Source organism: Eumetopias jubatus, unplaced genomic scaffold (assembly GCF_037043125.1).
Source record: "Eumetopias jubatus isolate StellerSeaLion01/CBP00866 unplaced genomic scaffold, mEumJub1_p1.0 scaffold_12, whole genome shotgun sequence".
Lineage (NCBI taxonomy): Eukaryota > Metazoa > Chordata > Mammalia > Carnivora > Otariidae > Eumetopias > Eumetopias jubatus.
In genome coordinates, this window is record NW_028274818.1 from 101,452,946 (window position 1) to 101,470,288 (window position 17,343).

Here is a 17,343-nt window from a genome sequence, read left to right on the forward strand (position 1 = left end):
GTCTGGCCCTTCTCTTCCTCCAGCTGGGAGAGGGAGGGTGACCTCACAGATACTGCAAGGTGGGGGCCAAGTTACCATGGGGACCCAGTTGCCGCAAGAGACCCCCTTTTACCTGCCTCCCGCCCCTGCCCTACACAAAAACTGGGTTATTTGTCTTCTCCGTCCTGTCCTCTTCCTGGTTGGAGACTGCCCCAGTCTCCACGTCTGACCTGCCCACAGGGACGCCGGAGAAGGTCCTCAGATGGACTGCCCTGGGGCCTGCATGATTCCCAGCAATCTGTCAGGCCCTTCCCCAAACCGTGGCTGAGGGTGGCTGGGTGCCGCACCTGCCCACATCCGTGAAAATCCCAAAGTACCAAAGGCCCAGGAAATAGAAATCATGACCCCCAGGGCCACGGGTGACACAGTATTTGGAAACAGATGGAAGCCTCAGCTGCCCAAACCTCCAGGCTCCCCACCGAAACACACGCACCCCACCCCCAATCACAAAGCAGAGAAATGAAGTTGGGACTTTTCCTCTCAGATCTTAATGATGCCTGAGAGCCGTTAGAGGAGAGCAGGGGAGAAAAAGTGTGCTGACCCAAAGGCCCCAGAGAGTTCTGGAGAGAGGCAAGGACTGAAGGAAAGCAAACAATTTGCTGAGCTAGCCCACTCCAGGAGGCCATCGGCCGCCTGGAGTATCTCACAAAGCTTGCCGGAGGCTGGGATTAGGGTCAGAGGCTTAGAATTTTCTGGGAGAATCCAGAACCTTGATCACGGGATTTCTCACTTCGCTCTGCGGTCCGGTCCCGGTAGGGGGCCCCAGGAGGCTGCAGGAGGTGGCTGCCGGGCCTTTTAGAAAGTTTTAAAAGCACGCCCTCTGCAGGACAGGCTGCTGTAGTGCAGGGCTGGGTGACTGGAGGGCCCCCTTGTGCACATCAGAAAGGGTGGGTGCCACCCCAGCCCTTGCACACAGCGTGACTTCAGTCCTCACTTGCCACCTCGGCTGGGCACCCTTGTGCAGGATACAACCTGCCCAACGGGACATGGAAGTCTGCCATGATGAGTCCCTGGAATGTCAAGGATGACCTCTGCCCAGGGCAGTCCTGTTCACCCATTTGTTTCCTCTCCTGGGGCAGACAGATGGGGTCTGGGGGGGGTGAAGTGTGCAAAGTCCCTCCACTCTGTCCTCTGCCTTGCCCCTCCCCCACCCACTCTGTGTGCCTGCAAATTATGGCACTAAGGGGTCACCTTGAGCTAAGTTTTGAAGGGAACCATGGGGGCCATGGAATATTCTCTTACACAGTGAGAGCCATGCAAGAGCTGAGGCAGCAAGGAGAGATTGTTGTGGGCTCTAGGACAGTCCCTCCCGCTCGTGAGGAGGTGAGACTAGCAAGAAGGGGTCTGGGGTGGGGGGGGGAGGGCAGGGCAGGGCCATCATCTAGGAATCCACAACATATACAGGGGAAGGTTTAAGATGGTACCCTACTTGCAGGCTAACCAGCCAGCCTGCCCGAGTTCCTTGGCTGCTGGCAGAAGCACAAGGTTCCCGGGTCAGAGAGGAAGGACCATCTATTGCTCACAGCACTAGCTGCTAAGGGTTTAGCATTGGTTCCTTGAGTCCCAAATCCCACAGTGTGACATGGACAGGGCCATAGGACACCCGTCCGCCCAGTGGGTATATTACGAGAGAGTAAGCCTGGGCTCACAGAACCCGAATCTGTTGTAATGGGCAGTAAGCAAGCCTGCCTTTTGCTCCTGAGTGAGACATTATCTTTATCAAGCTGGAGCATGCCTGCGTTTTGCCCCAGATGGAGACGCCATATATTCCAAGGTTGTCTGATACACAGACATCTTGAAAAGATAACCCAGATCAAAGATCAGTGCGCGGAACCATGAGAGACCTGTGCACTTGTCTCCCAACAGAGGGTTGAAGAAAGAGAGGTAAAGCAAGGCCGGGGTCAGGGGTCCCCCTCAGAAGGCTTGGATGAAGGGCGGATGGTGGTGCTGTCCACCAAGGTGGGGGTGGGGAGGAGGCGTGGGTTTGCGGAAGGTATTGACAGATTGCTGGGAATCACACAGTAGGGCCAGAAAGTAGGATTTTTGATGTGTTTTCCTTCCTCCCTCTCCTCCCCCACTATCACCCGGCACCGCCATACCAAGAATTCTACTGTCACTAAGGTGAGTCGATGGTCTTCAACCTCACACTGACCAAACCCCCTGGACCATGTAGTCCGGGCAGGACTGCCAGGGCAGCCCCTCGGGGCATCTCTCAAGACCAAGCTGGGTCTCCGTCCCAGCTCCGTCAGGGGTCCCCCCCATCCCCTCCAGAGCTTGGTCCCCAAGCGAGATTTCAGCAAGGCCTCTCTGTGGCTCTGTGCTTGCTCAGACCACAGGAGGCGAGGGACACAGAGGGGCCTAAAGGCCTGGAAATCCAGTGACAGAGGCCAGGAGCTCCCCCACACCTAGCCTCCGCCATGCAGTACCATTGGCCGGAAACCCCAGAGTCCCCCCGCCCCCCACCTTCCTTCCTCACCTTCCTGCCAAGCCTCCTGCCAAGAACGTGGGTTCTTAGGCCGGGAGCCCTCCATCCCCTTCTCTTTCCTACTCAACACCTAGGTTCAAGGCCATCCGTGCACTACGGCGCTATAACGACCTCCCCTCCCGGCCCTGTCTGCACCTTGCAGGGTAACAGGGAGGACCAGATGGGTTAACCCATTACCAGTGGCCGCCGCCTTGCCCGACGCGAGAGGGCGCCATTCCTCCCCCGTGCCCTGCTGCGCAGAGACTCCCCTCCCCAGCCCAGGACTTAGGGCTACAGGAGCGCAGGCAGCCCACCTTGGACTTGCTCCGATTCCTGGGGCCCGAGGGCTCTCAGGTGCGCTCCCCTGCGGGTGCAGGACGACAGTGCGGCCGCGCGGGGGCAGCACACACCGGCGGTGCGGAGCCCGGCGCACCTGCGCGCGATGCTCCACTGGGTGGAAAGTTTTCCGTTGCTATTTTGTCCCCAGTCTGGGAGGCTGGTTTCCCTGTAACAACAACCGTGCGTCATCCCGAGGAGCTCGCCCGGTGCGTGTCTCGTCATGCCTGGGTTGCTGGAGGCGAAACCACGGGAAATGATCTGGATAAATATTCTCCTTTCTTTCATGTTCCAGGGTTAAAATCTCACTCTATTTCAAATCTTCATTTCCCCTCCCCCCCAGAAGTACACAAAAGTGATAAATATGCTTTCATAGTTACCGGAATTTGTATTTTTGGCTGTCTAAAAATGACTTTATCGAAGCCACTTAAATACAAAAATAATAATTAAGAACTGACGAATGAGAGAGGAACCTGGATCTGAACTGACCTCTGACACACACAGGTCTGTGCTTCCGCCCCAAGTCCCTTCTTCTGTAAAACTGGGATATACTTTGTAGAATCTAGCGGGTGAGGCTATGGGGAGGAGTCAATGAAACAGGGTCTGAGAAGGGCTTTGAGCAGCACCTGGCCCGGCACCAATGCTTGGCGGCTGGCGAGTCAACGAAGTCAGCACCTGTGGAATGGAAAGTTAACCCAAGAATTTTTCAAAACAAAATAAGCTACAAGTTAGGCAAACTTGCTTTAAAACATGTGCAAATTTGTAAAAAGAGATGACCTCCACGGTGCATGAATTGAATTGATTCATAAGTCAACATATGGAAATATTCATCTCAACCAAACCACTTTCAGGGGACTCACTTGGAGGCCAAGACTACATTTTTGAAATTCCAGTACATGGCCAAATATAAAGAAGGGTCAATGATACCTTTTAAAATTAATTCAAGAGGGCGCCTGGGTGGCTCATATGGTTAAGCGTCTGCCTTCGGCTCAGGTCATGATCCCAGGCTCCTGGGGTCGAGTCCCGCATCGGGCTCCCTGCTCAGTGGGGAAGCCTGCTTCTCCTTCTGCTTCTCTCTCTCTCTCTCTGTCTCTCATGAATAAATAAATAAAATCTTTTAAAAATTTTTTAAAAATTAATTCAATAAAATTTTGAACACAAAAATGAGTAAAAATGCCTTAAAAATATTGAAAAGGATATAAAGTGGCCAGACCATCCCATTGTTCAAAAACATTATTTATCCCCCAAATAAAAGGTGTGATCAATGGACAAAAATGTATAAATGCCAGCAACTGATTGCAGAGTCACACCTGTGCAGTGCAAAAATCAACAAATGAACAAACAGCAATGGGAAATACAATTTTCACTAATTTGTTTCTTGATCAATTTGTTTGGGACCAATATGTTTAGTGTACTTGATTTCTGCCAGCTCACTCAGACCTCTCTCTCGCAAATTCTCCCACCCACCACCCATCCATCCTCAACCACTCCCCCCTCCCTGCTTGCTCTTTTCTCTTCTTGTGTCCTAAAGGCTTCTTGTGTCCTAAACAAAATGTTCCACCATCCACTGAAGGACATTTAGGTTGTTTCCATATCTTGACTATTGTGAATTTTGGTGCAGTGAATATGGGAGAAGATAGCTCTTCACAATTCTGATTTCAAGTTCTTCGGATATATACCCAGAAGTGGGATTGCTAGGCTCTGAGGTAGTTCTATTTTTAATTTTTTGAGGGCCTCCGTACGTTTTCCATAGTAGCTGTATTAATTTACATTCCAACACGGGAGAGATAGGTAGATATGTAATAGATAGATTGATAGGTAGATACATACATACATACACACACTGGGATATTATTTGGCCTTGAAGAAGGAAAATTCCTGACAACATGGATGGAGCTGCAGGACATTATGCTAAGTGAAATAAGCAAGACACAGAAAGAGAAATACTGCATGATCTCACCAACTCGTGGAATCTAATAAAGCCGAGCTCAGAAACCGAAAGAATGGTGGTTGTCAGACAGAGGCTGGGGTTGGGAGAAATGGGTTGGTCATAGGGTACAAAGTTTCGGTTATAAAGATGAATAAGTTCTAGAGATCTAATGTACAGCATAGTGCGCACAGTTAACAATACCGTATTGTTTACTTGAAATTTATTAAGGAGATAGATCTTCAATCTTCTCAACACACACACAAACACACACACACACACACACAAATGGTAACTTTGTAGACGTGATAGATACACTAATTAGCTGGATTGTGGTGTCCATTTCACAACATATATGTATATTCAAAACATCAAGTCGTATGCCTTAAATATACACAATTTTTACTAAAAGGAAAATGTCCCTCAGTGCCCCCTCACCTGACCTTTTAAACCATGCTTTTGAAATAAATGCTGCAGACATCTTATTGCCACCAGCAGCCACTGGCCATCTAGCTTCTGCCCCCACATCCCCACCGCCACTGTCCTGGGCCAAGGGACCAATAAACTCTTTGTTGCTGAATCTGGTACAGAGACATCATGAGCAAAGCCAAAAGGTGGCATCAGCCTAGGAGAAATGTTTGCAACTCGTGAAACAGTCCAAGAATCAGTATCCAGAATATACAGAACATCTAAGGAACTCCTACAAACATAAAGATAAGTAAGATCAAATCAGATGACTCAACAGAACACATAGGCAAAGACAACTCACAGCAGAGGAAACCCAAAGAGCCAACAAACTTATGAAAAGCTGTGCATCTTCATTAGTAATCGAGGGAAACACAAATTAAAACCACAATGAGATACTCTCTCATACTCATTTGCAAAACCAAAGAAATCTGACAAAATGTGTCGGTGAGTCGGTGGAGGCAACCAGAGCATCCAACATGATGCGTGCCCCCACCTGGCAATTCCACGTTGGGTTCTCAGACTCTGAGAGCCATCCATGGTAAGAAAGGTGTTATTCGCAGCTGCCCGTTGCATACATATGTGAAACCGAAACAAGTTCACAAGACAATAATTGCCCTTACTATGTGCAGTGTGTACTTTCTAGTCATTCGATTTTACAATGAACTGAATTGTTTTCGTTACCCCCTACCGGAATGCAAACCCCATTTTGTAAAGCACTCCTTCCAGAAGTATTCATTTGTGAACAAAGAAACATGTGCAAGGCTATTTGCGGCACCGTCATTTTCCATCAGTAGGGAAATGAATAAATGAATTGGGTGTATCTGTTTGAGGGATGACTAAGCAGTGGTTACCATGAATGTGATCTGTAAACAGCAATGTGGAAAGATCTCAAAAACATAGTAAAGGTGGGGGGGAGTTAAGTGAAAGGGGAAATTACAGAGTAATAGCTATAAAATGATAGCATTCATATACATTTTCTCAAACCCAGTAAGCATTATTATACGTTCCAGACACATGTAGTAAAAATAGAAAAACAAGACCTAGAAGGTCCTGCCCGTTCAGGGTGGTAGCTGGGTCCCTGGGGCAGCAGATGGAGGAGGGAGGAATTCAGAGGGAGTCTCAGCTTCCTCTATAATCTTCTCTTTTTCTACATTCACATATTCTGGAGCAATAATGACAAAATGCTAACATTTGTTCATTCTGGGTAGTGGGTACCTGATGGCTGAGAATAAGCCATTCAAGCAGAGGTCTGAAGGAAGAGTGATCCAGACCAAAAACAGCAGTGCAAAGGTCCTGGGGTAACCATGGCATGTTCCAGGAACAGCAGACGCTAGGATGGTGGAGTGAGGAAAGAGGTTAGGGATGAGGGTGGTAAGGAATTTGGATTTTAGGTTTTAAGCAGGAGAGTAAGCTCATCAAATTTAGACTGTAGGGGCGCCTGGGTGGCTCAGTCAGTTAAGCATCCGCCCTTGGCTCAAGTCATGATCCCAGGGTCCTGGGATCAAGCCCCATGTCACGCTCCCCGCTCAGCAGGAAGTCAGCTTCTCCCTCTGCCCCTCCCCCTGCTTGTGCTCTCTCTCTCAAATAAATAAATAAAATCTTTAAAAACAATGTACACTGTAAAAACATCATTCTGGTTGGGCATATTTTGTTAACTGATCAACAAAAACATGGGGTCTATAGTGCTAATCTCTTGTATGTTTGAAATTTTCCATTTTAAAAACAGTAGTCCATACTACCTCTAGCTACTCCGAGGAAAATGGACTGTGGGTGGAGGCAGAAGCGGGGCAGGGAGGCCAGGGAGGAGGCTGCAGCAGGGGTCTGGGTGAGAGGGGAGGGTGAACAGGACCAGAGTGGCAGGGGCAGAGGGGAGAGGCCATGGGCATGTGGGATGAGAGAAAAATGGCTTGGACTTAGCCCCTGGGCGCACCGTGGTTCTGGAGGACAAGGAGGGGCAGGTTTGGGAGTACGGACAAGGAAAACTGGGTTTGGGAGCGATGCCAGAGAGAGGCTCGTGGCCTCCACAGGGAGGTATCGGGTGCACAAGTCCAGAGTTCAGGGGAGAGTCAGGGCTTGGAGTCACCTCTTTGGGGATCGCTGGCATATAAAAAGTATTTGAAACCACGGGACAAGATGAGATCATATAGGAAGTGGGTGTAGTTAGAGACCAAGAACGGGCCCAGGACTTGGGGGTGGGGGGCGCTCTCCGACTTGAGGAGGAAGAGGGGAGAGAAGAAGAAAGGGCAGCAAAGGAGACAGGAAACCAGAAAGAAGGGAAGTTGCTCTCTCGTCCCCAATTACCCTGTAACCTGTCAATCCCGTGGCAGCCCCTCCCCGGCAGCCCCCGCCCCCGTCCCCCCCCCCCCCCCCCGCGCTGCTCGGGACTCCAGCTCTGGCCCGGATCGTTACAACAGGCTGGGGTCCACTCCCCACACTGCCATCTGGGCGTCTCTGTGAGATGCAGATCTGAAGCTACAACTCCGGCAGCCCCTGCAGGGTTAGAGAGCCAGTCCCGGCCTGGTGACCGCGGCCCCTGGGGACGCTCCCACCCATCAGACACAGAGGCAGGTGGAAGCGCACGCGTTTGCACATACCGAGGAGCGGGGGGCTGCACCTTGCACCAGCAGCCATCCCCCCCTCCTTCCCTGCTTCCCACAGGCAGGGCTCGTTTCCCACACCGGAGCCTGGAAGTACCAGACCTCCCTTTCCCAGCCTCTGGGGCTCCTGGGAAAATGTCCTCCCTCCAAAGAAAGAGAGAGACAAGGAGACAAGGCCCAGCCTGCCTCGTGGTTTCTATGTGAGGACACATGAACGTCTGAGGTGCTGCCACCATCCTGTGACCAGAAGGAACCCTCCGAGCAAACACAAAATGACGAACAGGAGACTGGAGCCTGGGTCCTTGGTGAAGTCAGTGGGTGGGCCACAGGGCGCCTGTCTGGCGCAGTCGGTTGAGTGCCTGACTCTCAGTTTTGGCTCAGGTCACGATCTCAGAGTCATGAGATCGAGCCCCACGTTGGGCTCCTCGCTCAGCAGGGAGTCTGCTTGAGATTCTCTCTCCCTCTGCCCCTCCCCCTGCTCATGCTCTCTCTTTCTCTCAAATAAATAAATCTTTGAAAAAGAAAAATCAGCGGGCCACGGGGCCAGCCTTGGTACGCAGACCAGTGGACTTCTGCTAAGACTAAACAGCGAACCCCTACTATTTAAACCCCTTTGGGTTGGGTTCCCGGCATTTGCATCCAGAAGCATCCCGACTGACCCCCACATCCTCACGCATGCGCACGTCCCACCCTCACATGCCTGGCCCCCAAAAGTTGTGCCTTCCCCCTCAGAACTCTTGCCCATTGGCATCACTATGTCTTGCCTGTGGGCCCTCTTGGCCTAACATGGCCTCACCTTTGTCCACTTGACCCTTTCCCGCCACTCACTCTGGCCACAGGGTGACTCACCTGGCCTCAGCCACCTGCAGCCCTTGGCCTCTGGCTTGTACATCGGTGAGGCCACACAACAGTTATGAAACATAAACTGCTCCTTTTCACCCCCAAACCATTTTGGGGGGCGGACTGGATGGTGTCCATTGCTCCAGGGGAAGGTCATTGTCAGCACAAAAAAAAAAAAAAAAAAAAAACAGGAAAGACTTTGGGATTCCAAAGTTTAGGACTTAATCGGGCTGATAACGGGACACAGAAACCTTTGAGGTGTCAGAGAAACACCTCCTGCCCTGAGACTAGGATGGTTTCCTGGGGCTCTCGAGGGGAAGGAATGGAGTGGGCTCTGGGGAGAGCAGTCAGTGGGGCCTGGGGTTCATGCCTGGGAATAGCAGAGCGGCATCCTGAGACCATCAGCTCCCACCAGGACCCCCCATGGCAAGTCTTGCTCTCCACCAAGGCCTAGAAGCCATTGCTGTAGGAGCCACATTGGTGCTCACAAACCAGGAAGCCCCCCATCAGTGAGTGGGGCACCATTGAGCAGAGGCACTGAGAGACTATGGAGACAGATATGCAGTCCCTCCAGGGCCTCCCCAGGTTCCCTCTGATGATCCAACAAGACTGCCTTTGGGGCTATCCACTTTACTTAAAGGGTCATTCCTCATGACGACATCTTTCAACACCACAGCGCCCACCTACCCCCACCCCAGACAAAAGAGTGGTCCTGGACACCGGGGGTGGGGGGGTGGCTTAGAAGGAAAAGCCTGCACACAGATACTGAGGAGATAATGAGCAGAGCCCGAACAGGAGAAGACACCCATCTCCCTTTTGCCCCACTAGGCCAGGGTAGAGTGGGGGCTGTTTCTGACTCATCTCTGTGACTCCAGCACCCTGCCCAGGGCCTGATAAACAGAAAGTACACAGTAAATATTTATTGGCCTAAATGGAACATGAGGCTGTAGAGATGGGGCCCCCACTGTCGGCTGACTGAGCCAGTCCTTGCCCCCAACCTCCGCCTCCCGATTCACCTGCTAGCGACCGCTCATCTGGCCACTAGGATGAAGTAGAATTCACGGCCCTGGGCTTCCAATAAAGCTTTTGTGATGATGAATAGTCTGAGCTGGCCCAGCTCTTTACCCTTTTCCCTTCATCCTGTCCTGTCTGGAGGCATAGCAGCCATGAGGAGGTGACAGTCATGAGCACAAAGGCCTCCGTGCAAAAGGTGGCAGAGAAGGAAGATGACAAGAGCATAGGTCCCTGATGGCACAGCTGAGCCTCTGACCAGACTGCCCAGTCTCAGCTTCCTTGATGAGCCCTGTCAATCCCTCTGTCTTGAAGCTGTAGCTGTTATGTGTGTTCAGTTATTTGCAGCTGAACACAACGGATTCACAGCACACTCACCGTGTGCCTTTGGACCAAAACAGATCTGGGTTCGGACCTTGGCAGGTGACAGCTGAAATCTGGGTTTGCTCCACTCCCCCGAAACTGCTCTTGCCAACGTCATTGTATTAATTAAGGGAAATGACGAGTTATTTATAACAGGCAATCCTGAAATCTCAGTGGCTCAACAGGATGAGGTTGATTTCTTGCTCCTGTTACAGTCCGATGCAGGCTGGTGGGGAGGGCACGGCTACGCACAATCGTTTAGGGTCCCAGACGCTGTCATCTGGCAGCCCCATTCTCCTCTGGGTGTTCGGAGCCCCTCCAAAGAGGATTGGAAAGGGGGTGTTTATGGGCCAGGTCTGGAAATAAAGCGCTTCACCACCATCCACCTTCTATTGGCCAGAGTTCAGCCACATGGCCACACACACAGATGAGGGAGGCTGGGGCACGACGTCTAACTCAGAAAGAGGAAGTAAATCTGGCCACTGGTGTACACTAGCAGGGTCTACCTTGGCCTCCAAAGACCTCCACATCCCTATAGACGGTGCTCACTTCTGAAGCCTCATTTTAAACCACCTCAGTGTTGGCCATCCCTCATCTTTTTGAAACACTCTGTTCTTGGCATCCTTCCTGACTTCTCTGGGTTCTCTCCAGCTCTCCTAGACACTCCTCTTCCTCCCTGAAGGGTTGGGGGTCCTCAAGCTGGGTCCTGAGCCCTGTCCTCCTTTCTTTCTGTTCTCTCCCCACACATCTCACGTTTACCAGCTGCCTCAATCACCACTGGTTATACTCCTGACCCTGAATCTGTCTCCAGCCTGACCTCTCTCCTGAGCTCAAGACTTGCATCAAACAGTGTCCTGGACGTCTTCACATATACACTTCAAACTCAACACCCTCAAACTGTGAATATCCTCCTTGCCCCAAACCTGTTCTCCTCCCCGGCTTCCCTTTTTGTGAATGGCACCATCATCAACCCAAAGGCTCAACTCCCAACTGCTTGCTTCCCCTCCCCATGCCACACACTCTCAATCACCAAAGCCCTGCTGCCTAGGCTTCTACCACTGAAACATCTCCAAACTTCATCCATTATCTCTGCACAGCCATGGCTGCTACCCAGGCTCATGCTACCAACACCTCCTTCCTGGACAACTGCGACAGGCTCCCAAACTCCTCCTGCCCAAACTTTGATCCCCAAAGGTTCTCTAGGCTAGTGCTTCTGAAACTCTAGGAGCACAGAAATCACCTGGAGAGTCTGTTTAAAGTAGATTTCTGGGGCCTCCCCACCCCTCTTGCAATCTGATTCTGATTCACTTGGTCTGGGGATGGGCTCAGGAATTTGCATTTCTAACCAGTTCCCCTCTTAAGGGCGCCCCTGGAGGAACCCAAGCTAAAGATGCTGGCACAGAGATTGCAAGTTTTGGGACCGTACTTTGAGTAGCAAGGATCCCCGGTCTGTCCAATACGGAGGCCACTAGCCACAGATGGCTATTTAAATTATTAAAACAAAATAAAACTTAAAATTCAGTCCCTCAGTAGCACTAGCCACATTTCCGATGTTCAACTGCCCCGTAGCTAGTGGCTACTATATCAAACAACGTCCAGTATCGAACATTTCCATCGCCACAGAAAGTTCTACTGGATGGCGTTGCCCAGACCAAGGTGACCGTTCTAAAGAAAGGAAGGCTGATCTTAGGTCCCCCTCTTGCCCATAAGATTTCAGAGGCCCTCACTTCCTAAAAGTAAAAGCATACAAAGGACGTCGAGAGCCGGGAGGGCACAGAGATGCTCCTAAACTGGGAAACCCTGAAAATGCTTCGGAGGAGTCCAGATCTTCCCCGGCTAGAGAAAGGCCAGGAACTTTGAGCTCATTGGATGATGGTGGAGGGGCGGTGCCAGCGCTTCCCTTTGATTGGGTACTTTCTCATAGCGGAAAGCCAATCATCGAGGGCGGTGGGGGCGGGGCCTGTACGGCCGTACAGGCCCCGCCCCGAGTTCCGGGGCTCTAAACACCGCAGGGGAGTCGGATTGGCGGTGAGTTCTGACCCCCTACCTCCTTAGATCCCTCCGGTGCTAGAATCCGGCTCACCGCATTGGGAGTGGGGAGGTGGGGGCAGGTCCTACTTCCCGCTGCGGGGAGCACCGTCCCCCCAGCCCTGAAGCCCACGTGTCCAGTCTCGCCCTGTGTGTACTGTCACCGCCTATGAAATGGCCTGGCGGGTGGAGGGTTGGGAATGGGAGAGATCGCAGTGGGCCTCGAGATAACGGAGGCTGGGTCCCCACAGGAGGATGGCTCAGGAGGAGGGCCGGAGCCTGTCTGAGGCGCGGTCCCGGGTGGGGGTCTTACACGGCATCACCGACCTGGGCGACAAGCTGCACTTCTATAAGCGCTGGGCTCCGGACTATGACCAGGTAAACTGGCCAGGCTCCTCACCTCCACCTCTCTTGCTCGCCCAACCTCAACTTTCCTATCTGTAAAGTGGGAAGAGTTAGCCTTGCATCACCCCAGGGTGGCTTGTGAGAATGAGGTGAGCCCCTGCAGTCCTGCCCCCTTCAAGGACTAGCCCCTCTTCGGCTCACCTACAGCAGTCCTGCCCTCTGGCCAGCCCCATGGCTCCACATTGGCAGCCCCTAGAAATCAGGAACCAAGACCTCCCCGTCCTGGGACTGCAGCCCAGACAGAGGGGCCGCCTGGAGGAGGTGCCTCTGGAGGGGTCACTATGGACTAAGGAGAGAGTGCTGCATTGGCCAGCAGAGCAGTTCCCAGCAGCGGGCTGTGCACTGACTCTCTAATCCTCGCCCCTGGGCAGAGGAAAGCATCTCATGCTGGAGTCCCCGGCAGGGCTGGAGCCCTGGTGAGTGGGCACACGCGCGCGCGCACACACACACACACACACACACACACACACACACACAGCTTGACCTGGCTGACTCCTAGACAACCCCACATGGAGATCCCCCAAACAGTGGGGCACTGGGTACCGGTCGGCTAAGCACTCTGTCCCCAGGACGTGGCCGCCCTGCAGTACCGTGCCCCACGCCTCGCAGTGGACTGCCTTACCCAAGCCCTTCCGGGCCCACCTCATGCTGCCCTGATCCTGGATGTGGCCTGTGGCACCGGCCTGGTGGCTGCCGAGGTGAGGCCTCCCTGGATCCCCTGCCCTCTCTTCAGCTCCGCATTTGTTCAAATTTCCTTTCACCCAGAACTTTGGCCCCAGAACTTTGCCTCCCCCCTCAGACTCACTGGTCCCAAATACTTGGACTGCATTTACAGCGGGGTCCACTGCCCTCCCCAGGTGCAGGGACCCAGCTGGGAGATGGCAAGTGTGAACTGTGACTGAGTCCCCGCCCCCCTCAATCTCAGCTGCAGGCTCGGGGCTTCCTCCAGCTGCATGGAGTGGATGGGAGCCCAGAGATGCTGGAACAGGCCCGAGCCCGTGGCTTCTACCAGCGCCTCAGCCTCTGCATTCTGGGCCAGGAGCCTCTGCCCAGCTCTGAAGGTACTTCCCTCCCACCCAGGCACCTTTCTCTTGTCCAGCCTCCATCCCCGTCCACAAGCCCCCTCCCACACTGAGCCCCCCCAAAGCCTCACTGAGACCCTCTCTGAGCCCCCGTGAGCCCCTCCCCCCCCTCTCTAGCACTCCACCCCATGATCTGATGTCAGCCCAGGAGGGGCCACAGCTGCAATATCCCCCTGCAAGTGGCAGGCCTGGTCCCTCCTGCTGGGTATCATGAGGCCACAACAAAGACAGACCCCCACAGCACATCTCCACATTCTGCATAGGGACCTTCGATGCAGTGCTGATAGTGGGTGCCCTCAGTGACGGCCAGGTGCCCTGCAGTGCTATACCTGAGCTTCTGCAAGTCACCAAGCCAGGTGAGGAGCAGCCTATCCAACCCAGGCACACACCTTCCCCCTCACCATGCGCACAGACACCAGCCTCAGAACCTCTCGGGCCAGGCGAGGGGCCGGGGCCTGCCCTGGGTCACATAGCCTAGCCTCGCATCCCAGCCACCAGCGGCCACCAGCAACAGACCCAGGCAAACGGGCAGGGCAGACGGGTAGCCAGGTGGCCTCTTATCCATCGGACAGCTTCACTCTCCTCTCTGGCTCTGTCTCCTCTCCTCCAAGCAGTGGCACAGCCCCGGCCCCCACGGGATTACGGTAGGCACTTTTTGTAAACTCCCCACGTGGACTGATGTGCAGCTGAGGATTGTGTTCACTGTGCTCCGACCGTGTGCCTTGTGCCCGGCTGGGCTGTGCTCCGGGCTGCAGGTACACACCGAAGAGCGGTGTTTCCAGGGGCCGGGCCGGGGAGTGAAGGCAGCCCACACAGAAGGCGGCCACCGGCAGAAACAAAAAGTCAGGCGGACAGCCGCAGGAAGTCATGGGCAGAAAGAGGAATGGCGGAGCAGGAGGGTGGTGGGGCCCTGACTCGGCTGCGGGACGGGGCCAGCAAGCCCCAAAGGTGCCCCTGTTGCAGCAAGACTGCATCTTCTCCCTGCCCCCCTCGCCCCCACTGGGCCCAGCAGGACCTGTCGCTAAGCCTGGACAGGTCTGGGCAGCCTTCGGCCTCAGGGAACTGTGCAGGCTGACAGACGCAGGGTCTTGAGTGGGGTCAGAGAGGCAGTGACTGGGCTCGAGAGAACAGGAAGCTCCCATCAGAACCAGCCCAGCCCGTGCTCATCAGGCCCCTCAGTTGGCCGGAGCCCCGTCTGTCTGCCCACGTGGCACAGACTTCCCTGTTTTGGAGCCTCTCCTCCCACGGAGCCCCATCCACCCATCGCGCAGGGCCCTACTTCTCCTCACCCCTTCCTCCAGGAAGCCCTCCAGACACCATCTCTCCTACATGTATCTGAGCCCACACTGGGCATGCTATAGGTGCCTGGGGAGGACCCGAAGGGATAGGTCATTTATTCATTCAGCCAGTGCTTAATGACTGTGCAGTCCTTCCTGTGCCTCCAGACACAGCCACATCCTCCAGCAGAGGGGCTGGGTGAGCAGTGAGGACGGAGCCCCCCCCGTCCAGGGGATTAAGCCAAGAATTCCCAGGGTAACTTGGGCCTGGAAGGGTGCATAGGAGGCTGTCAGGCTGAGGGCGCAGAAGGGTATTCTTGGGGCGGGAACGGTGAGCCGCCGAGGTATGGAGGTGGGGAAAGGCTGGCCCGGGGACAAAGCTGAGACGATATATGCCCTTGAGGACACCCTTGAGGACAGGAGCAGAAAGGGACAACCTTCCCGGGAAGGGGTGGGCCTCGAGCCTGGAACCAAGGCTCCTGCCCCTCCCCCACCCACCTTCCCCCACCCCACCCTCTCCAGGGGGGCTGGTGTGTCTGACCACCAGGACCAACCCATCCAACCTGCGCTACCAGGAGGCACTGGAGGCCACGCTGGACGGGCTGGAACGGGCCGGGGCGTGGCAACGCCTGGTGGCCTGGCCCGTGGACCGGTGGGAACTCGCCACTTCCGAGCTTGAGGTGGGGCCTGGAACTTCGGACTGTGATGGCTTCATCTCCGGCATTGTCTACCTGTACCGGAAGCAGGATGTGGCCCAGGTGGAGGGAGTGCGGCCCAGTTCTCAGCCCCCCGCTGACCTCTGACTCTCCGCGTGACCTCAGCCAGGCCCGTCCTTGGGCCTCCTCTGCTTCATTTGTAAAATGGGGCCCCTGTGCCAACCTTGCCCCTCGGGGAGTTCTGCCTATTAAATGAGTCCCAGAAGGGGTTGCAGGCCTCTGGCTCTGATTCTCTCCCCCAGGAAGGTGACATCTGTCCCTGAGAAGGATGGAAATGAGAAGAGACGGAACAGAGAGGGCTCCCACCCCGGGCCGTCCCTGCGCCAGGCATGATAGGGCCACAGATGTGACATTTTGACGCCTGCCATGGTGGCAGGTCCTCTCACCCTAACTGGAGGACCAGGAAACCCGTGCTCATGCCTCTGGCCTTGACCAAATACTTTCACGTGCCCAGGATTCTCATTTCTAAAAGCTCGGCTCCAAGCGTGCCTTGGAGGCTCATTAGGAAGGAGCCTTGGAGCTGGGCCTTTAGGACGAGCAGGATTCAGGGGGCTGGAGAAAGGGAACAAGACATTCCAGATCCACAGCAGGGACAGCCTGGACCAAAGCCAGGACATGGGACCTAGAGGGCGAGCGGACCGGCCTGGCTTCCCAGACAAAGTGGGGACAAAGAGGGGGAGAGGGCAGGTGGCCCACTCCCAGGGCTGAGTGTTCTTACCTGGCCTCCCTCCGGGGGTCGCCAACCCTTCACCACAGTCCTGGGCACACAGCGTGTTTCCTATGTATGGCTTTACCTTTTACCAAATGAAGGGCTTTGAGCAAGGTGATTCCAAGGTGAGGGCCAGCTCTGATTTGTCACAACTCCTCAAAACCATTTTTTTTAAGTGTTCTTGTCCCGGCCACATCACAGTGGTCCTGTTCTTCGTCGGCCCCCCGCCCGGGCTTCTAGCCCTGCCCTGCCCACCTTCATGGCTGAAATCAGAAACGATACGGTCTTCCTGTGCACAGGTCCCATTTATTGTAGAAAATAATAGTAATTACCATGACAAACAGATCTCCTTAAGTTATAAAACAAACCACAGAGGAGGCAGGGAAAAGGCCCAGGACTTCCCGGGAGCGAAGGCCAGAGAGAGACCGCCCCCCACCCCCGAGCTGTCCCCAGGATGTCCAGTGACCTTGGCAGGGGTGGCAGATGTCGCAAGTCCCAAGAGTCCCGGGGTCCTGCTGCCGAGGCAGAGCCCTGAGGCTGCAGGGTTGGGGCAGGAAGGGGTGCGGGCTGCCTGGGCAGCCTCCATGGCCTCCTCCCCACCACTACCCAAACCAGTTTGTAGCACCTTCACCCCTCCCCTCCAAACCCGTCTGTCAACTCCGTGTCAACTCTGGCTCTACGGTCGGGTGGGTGAGCGAGGCCCCAGCCGATCTCCTGGCCAACACGGGCATGCGCAGGGCACGCACTCAAGAGGCAGAGCCCAGGCCAATTCAGGGCTGAGCTGTCCGGGCCAGCAGGAGCCCGCTCCCGCCTCCCCCGCCACACCTGTTAACTTCCGCCCTCTCTCCTGTATCCTCCGGCCCTTCAGTGGAGGGTGGCACAGGAGTCCCTTTCTGTCCATCCTTGCTCGAGTAGAAGGGGCCTCAGGTCAGTGTCCAAGGGGGCTAGAAGGGGCTGAGGGCTGCCGGAACAATGGCCTGGCTCCGTCCCCGCTTGTCCAGCCCCGGGGCCATCCTGGGCTCACAGGGCTGCGCCTTCAGTCCAGGGAGGAACAAAGCCGGCGGGACAGAGCTGAGTCGCC

General features: G+C 54.7%; 1 protein-coding gene across 2 annotated transcripts; it reads left to right on the forward strand.

Annotated features, from left to right (window-relative positions):
- The first annotated feature begins 12,032 nt into the window (after positions 1-12,032).
- METTL27 (methyltransferase like 27) lies at positions 12,033-15,750 on the forward strand. 2 transcript variants are annotated; one of them, XM_028109779.2, is made up of 6 exons: positions 12,033-12,073; positions 12,325-12,451; positions 13,048-13,176; positions 13,404-13,539; positions 13,824-13,916; positions 15,360-15,750. In XM_028109779.2, the coding sequence occupies exons 2-6, from the start codon at positions 12,329-12,331 to the stop codon at positions 15,638-15,640; spliced, it is 762 nt and encodes a 253-aa protein (XP_027965580.2). In that variant the 5' UTR covers positions 12,033-12,073; positions 12,325-12,328; the 3' UTR covers positions 15,641-15,750. The 2 variants fall into 2 exon arrangements, with proteins under 2 accessions (XP_027965580.2, XP_027965581.1); XM_028109780.2 differs by lacking the exon at positions 13,824-13,916.
- The last annotated feature ends 1,593 nt before the right edge of the window (positions 15,751-17,343 follow it).